Here is a 5,000-nt window from a genome sequence, read left to right on the forward strand (position 1 = left end):
TTGTTGTCATCCACGAAAAGTTCTTTAATCTTTATTTAGTTGGGTATCTTTTGTGTTTTTATAAACTACTTGTTGAGTTACATCCGTCAGTGGTGTAGGTAAACCACGTTTATTGGGGAATCTTGGGTTCTTTTTGGTAATGGGCTTTTTGTATTGATTTTGCTATGTTTTAGTCATCTTCTGTGAGTTTTCTCCTTTAGTATTTTTGCCTCGCCTCTTTGGTCTTTGGTGAATTTTAATCATATTTGGGTTCGTTGGGGTTCTTTGCCCTACTGTTATGTTTCTGGGATTGACTTAAGGTCTGGGCATATAATTGTGTTGTTTGTGATTCTGTTGTTTGCATATTTCATGTTCTGTTGTTTTGTATGTTTGGATGTTCTGTTGTTTTTATGTTTGGATGTTCTGTTGTTTTGTATGTTTTTGGGGATGTTTGGATGTTCTGCTGTTTGTTTGTATGTTTGGATGTTCTGTGTTTGTTGTTTGTGTATTTCTTTGTTTGTTGGGTGTTTGAGTGATTTGTGTTTTGGATGTTTTTGATGTTTGTGCAAGGGCTCTACTAAGATTTGGTTTCGTTTCTTTCTGGAGGGGCTTTAATCTTGAAACTTTTTTGGATATTTCTAGATCCTTAGGTGTTATATTTGTTGTGTTATGTTCTGGGCCTCTCTAGTATTTGCATGAGTTTGTATTTGGTGGGTGAATCCCCATGACAATAAAGCGTAGTACTTTGTAGGGCAGTCTTTAAAGTTTATGATTAAACTGAACTGATTACTGCATCTTTGTTTTATTTTTACATGTCATGATCCCATGTCCATACATCAACACCTGACACATTTTGGTATAGGAAGTATATTTAATAACTGATTAAGATTTAATGCCCTATTGCTACCTTCTCTGGTTCCTGCCTTTAAAAATCATCTTAGGACTTAGTTTGGGAATCCAACTATTTTCATTTCTTTGTCTCTTTTGCTCATTTTTTATTCTTGATATTCTATTATTTCAGTGTTAGTTTCCACCTATTATTCTTTATTTCTCTGTTTGTCTTCTGGGGGTTAGGTTCATTTTCCACTGTGAATATTTGTGCCATATTAGCATCCATGTTTTTGCTTGATGCGGCTGTTTGCCTTTGATTCCCATCTCCTTTTTTTATTTTGGTGTAAAATGTCTGTATTTGGAGGATATCATGTACCTCAACCATTATGGCTTTCCCTGGTCCTAAGACTCTGAGGGAATCTTCAATTATATATTTTTGGAAATCTGATTTGTTTAGTGCATTTGTCAGTTTTATGGGATTGTTAAAATTTGAGGCTTCAGATTGATCACTTAAATTAATAAGGACTACATTTTGATTTTCTTGCCTGTGCATTGGTGTGTTATCAGTTGTGGTCGGGTTGGGATCCGTGGAGTTTCTGCTGGTTTCGTTTTGTCCGGGGGTGTTTGGGGTGCGGGTCTTCCTCGGTCGCTAGTCTCTCGTGGTCTTCTGTTCGATTGAGAATCGTAGTTCATATCACCTATGCCAGGGTATTCTCCTGGATCTGGATTGAGTATTGTGTCCATTAAATTATATTATGTACACTGCACTCAAGAAAGTTGCAAGCACCGTTAGATGTTTTACTCTATCAGGGTACAAACCGTTCAATTATGTGCTTTATATACTTTATATTATAACTTTAGTAACGTATCCCTCTATACATTTTGCATGCCTACATAACCCCTTTGTAAACATTAGTGTTGTACACTCCTCCAGAATATGCTCGTGTAGCTCAGCAGAGCTCCGTATTTTATTCACCTTTTCCCCTCAAATGGAGCAACCAAACAACATATAAAACAATATGAAATAAATCCATGTTTATATTTGTGCTAATGTATTTTGTAACGTTCATGTTCAACAGGTGCTTTTGGAAGTCTTGCTCAACTGTGTCTCCGTGTGTGTCTTCATTGCAGAAGATTATCAGTAGTGAGTACAGATATTACTTTGTATTTTTATGCACTATTGTAAATTTTCATATTACAGAATAGAATCACATGCCACATGATAAATTTAATTTTTTTTGTGTAAACTAATCCATCCTTTTCAGTCATGTCTTTGAGGTATGCATACCCATTGGAGAAAGTGCCTTCCAAATAATTGAATTGATGAATCTTTACTTCCTGGGCCTATTCTTCTTAAGAGTGAGTAATTACCCTTTATGACTGATATTGTTTGCATTCAACATTCCCCTCTTCTGTGAGCAGTATATATGTAGATTTCAAATAACACAGAAAATTGTTTAATCTTGTTAACAAATTTTCAGTAGTATGTAAGAACAGTTCTCATACATATACTTCTAAGTATGTACAAGTTCCTTATGCAAAATCAGTACTAGCTTTGTATTAAATATGATGATGACGAGCATGATCCACTTATATTTCCAGATGGTTTTAGCCCCAAACATGATGGCATTTTTGTTATGCAAATACACCATCATTGATTACTTCACCATACCGCTAGTCATCTTTGGAATGATTATTGGCCGGACTTTCACAGGTATGTTTAGACTTTAAGTATGTAGTTGAAGAGAATAAATAGTTATAATTGTTAAATATAGTAGTGTGCCTAAACTGACAAGATTTTTGTATAAACACTTTCTATACGAATGACCCTAATGATATATGTGGTAAGGGTTGCATTAATACCAACCCTTGCCACAATGGCAGATATTGAAAGTAAACTGTGGCTGACAGGCTTTGATAAAAAATACAGGTATTCACTTGGTGCGCATCATTTATATAATGAAGCTTGAAGAAGTGGGAGGTGATGCTGAGACGTCCCCCCATCTGTTTATCATCATGAAGTACCTGTCCAGGATTCTAGCTGGTTGGTTTATGGTGGCTGGATTCATATACTATGTAAGTAAGGATATGAATACTTTTGTAGAACAAGTCATTTCAGTTTTTGGTATATCTGATATCAATACACATACTGCAGAAATATAGAAGAAGTTTGCATAAACAGCTACATGCGTGTAAGCAGCACACATGAACAAATTGCAGGCTGAGAGTCATGACAATCTGTTGGGAGTGGAGAAACCCCATGACTTCCAGTATGGAACCTGGCTCTACTTCACCATAATAACGGCAACTGCCGTTGGCTATGGTGATGTCCCATGCAAGACAATACTGTCCAGAATTTTTCTGGCCTTATTCTTGCCCATTGTTTTGGTAGGTTAGATGACTCCTCTTCGCATTTCATAAAAATATAATGCAAATGAATTATTTCATGTTTTATGGATTTGTTAATAGAATATATTGTGTTGAAGAGAACACAGGATGCTCTCTTATTTGATTCATTATTTTAGGCACTGTATGGCAAGTACGTACCAAACTTGGTACTGAGAATAATTTCCACAAGTTTTTCAAAAATCAAACGATGGAAACTCACTCGTTCTGGCAGGTTAGTGTCTACGTAGTTTTCTTCCTGTTTCTTTATTCAATATTAATGTGATATAAACTGAAAATCCTGCAGATAAAAAAGAGAAAAGCACTGTAAGAAATGGAGTGGAAAGGAAGTCTGAGAGGGAGCCGAGTTGCCTTTGTCTTCATACTCCCCTTTTTATTTCTTTACTGTATTTTTTTTTCCTTAATATTTTTCCCTAATTACCTCTCATCAGGCATATTGTGTTTTGTGGCCACCTGAACACTCGGAAGATCCGCACGTTTGTAACGACAGGGATAAACAGGGATGCTGACCTGGTCTTTCTGGGCAAGTAAGTATGTTGTGCTTTATACACAGTAACTCTTCACCTACTTGATAAGACTTCCGGTGGTGCTTCACAGGGTGATTCCCATTATAAAAGCTGCATTGACGACTCCCTCACTTCACTGATTTCTTTTAATCTGGTATCACTCGGAAGTATGTTTCTTAGCAAATTAAATGTCCAAACCAAAAATGTAGAAAGAGTACAGCGTTTAGGAAGGTTGGGATTGAATGCTCTTTGTGTTCAATCTACAATGCTACTAGTGATTAGCAATCGGCCCCCACTCTGGACGTTGTATGAACACCTTACTGCCGCAGCCTAAAGTGCGATCCTGAGGGAGTGTTAAGTGAATCCGGCCCTAATGTCTTCTCCTTTCACCAGCAACTTCATACACTTTGTAATTTCTTGCTCTGAATTGAGGCATATTTAATGCATAGTGTCATTGTTGATTAATGTGACACCATATCTTTTGTACTTAATTGAACAAAATTGCAGTTGTACTCCGTATGAGGACGGCAAATCACCACTCCATGCCGTGCATCCTGTCCAAGGCCTGGTTCAAGATGGTCGAGGACTTGCTGCGGTAATCATGTTACTTTACTCCTGTTCAGACTTGAAGGAAGATTGAACCCTTTCTATGCAATTTTGATTTATTAGTATTTTTTCATAGTGTGGTCTAGCGTAAAGACTTACATAAAGGACTTGAACTTACCATTTCCTTTCCAGATCGATAAAGCCCGTCGATGCATTTTCCTCTCAAACGAAAACAGCAAAGACCAGGAAGGGGAAGACTTACGAAACATCACCTCGGCATTACAAGTCTCTAGATCCAGAACTTCCCCAGTCCTCCTGGAATTGCTTCAGTGCAAAAACAAGGTCGCTTTCACATACCAGTTGGAAACCAGTGAGACTAAGTTCATTTGATATTGTTGATTTACTTGAATAGTTTAGATTCATATGTTAAATTTGTATTTTACAGAAACTCTTTCATGAAGTGTACCAGCCAAGAGTAGAAGACGGCAAGGTGAGCGTCTTCTGCTATGCAGAGTTTAAGCTAAGACTGATGGGCTATTCATGCCTCGTCCCTGGGTTCTCCACATTACTGGCAAACTTGATTTTGCCAGATATGGTTGAAGATATGGACAATGTACGTACATCCATTAATCTAGTTCATTGGTGTTTTTGTTAGTAATCAAGTTTCCTAAGGGCTATTGATACATTGGGTTAGCGAAGGTTGAAACTTGTGTCACTTAACTGAATGCTGTA

At 37.1% G+C, this 5,000-nt stretch overlaps 1 protein-coding gene across 1 annotated transcript in view; it reads left to right on the forward strand.

Annotated features, from left to right (window-relative positions):
• The first annotated feature begins 1,510 nt into the window (after nt 1-1,510).
• LOC119571268 (calcium-activated potassium channel slowpoke-like) overlaps nt 1,511-5,000 on the forward strand; it is a 7,908-nt gene continuing 4,418 nt past the window's right edge. The window contains 12 exon segments of the mRNA XM_037918660.1: nt 1,511-1,598; nt 1,727-1,773; nt 1,890-1,954; nt 2,076-2,169; nt 2,413-2,524; nt 2,741-2,886; nt 3,031-3,198; nt 3,336-3,430; nt 3,648-3,743; nt 4,230-4,317; nt 4,461-4,610; nt 4,714-4,881. Coding sequence (XP_037774588.1) covers nt 1,511-1,598; nt 1,727-1,773; nt 1,890-1,954; nt 2,076-2,169; nt 2,413-2,524; nt 2,741-2,886; nt 3,031-3,198; nt 3,336-3,430; nt 3,648-3,743; nt 4,230-4,317; nt 4,461-4,610; nt 4,714-4,881 — 1,317 coding nt within the window.

The sequence above is a fragment of the Penaeus monodon genome, unplaced genomic scaffold (genome assembly GCF_015228065.2).
Source record: "Penaeus monodon isolate SGIC_2016 unplaced genomic scaffold, NSTDA_Pmon_1 PmonScaffold_57, whole genome shotgun sequence".
Lineage (NCBI taxonomy): Eukaryota > Metazoa > Arthropoda > Malacostraca > Decapoda > Penaeidae > Penaeus > Penaeus monodon.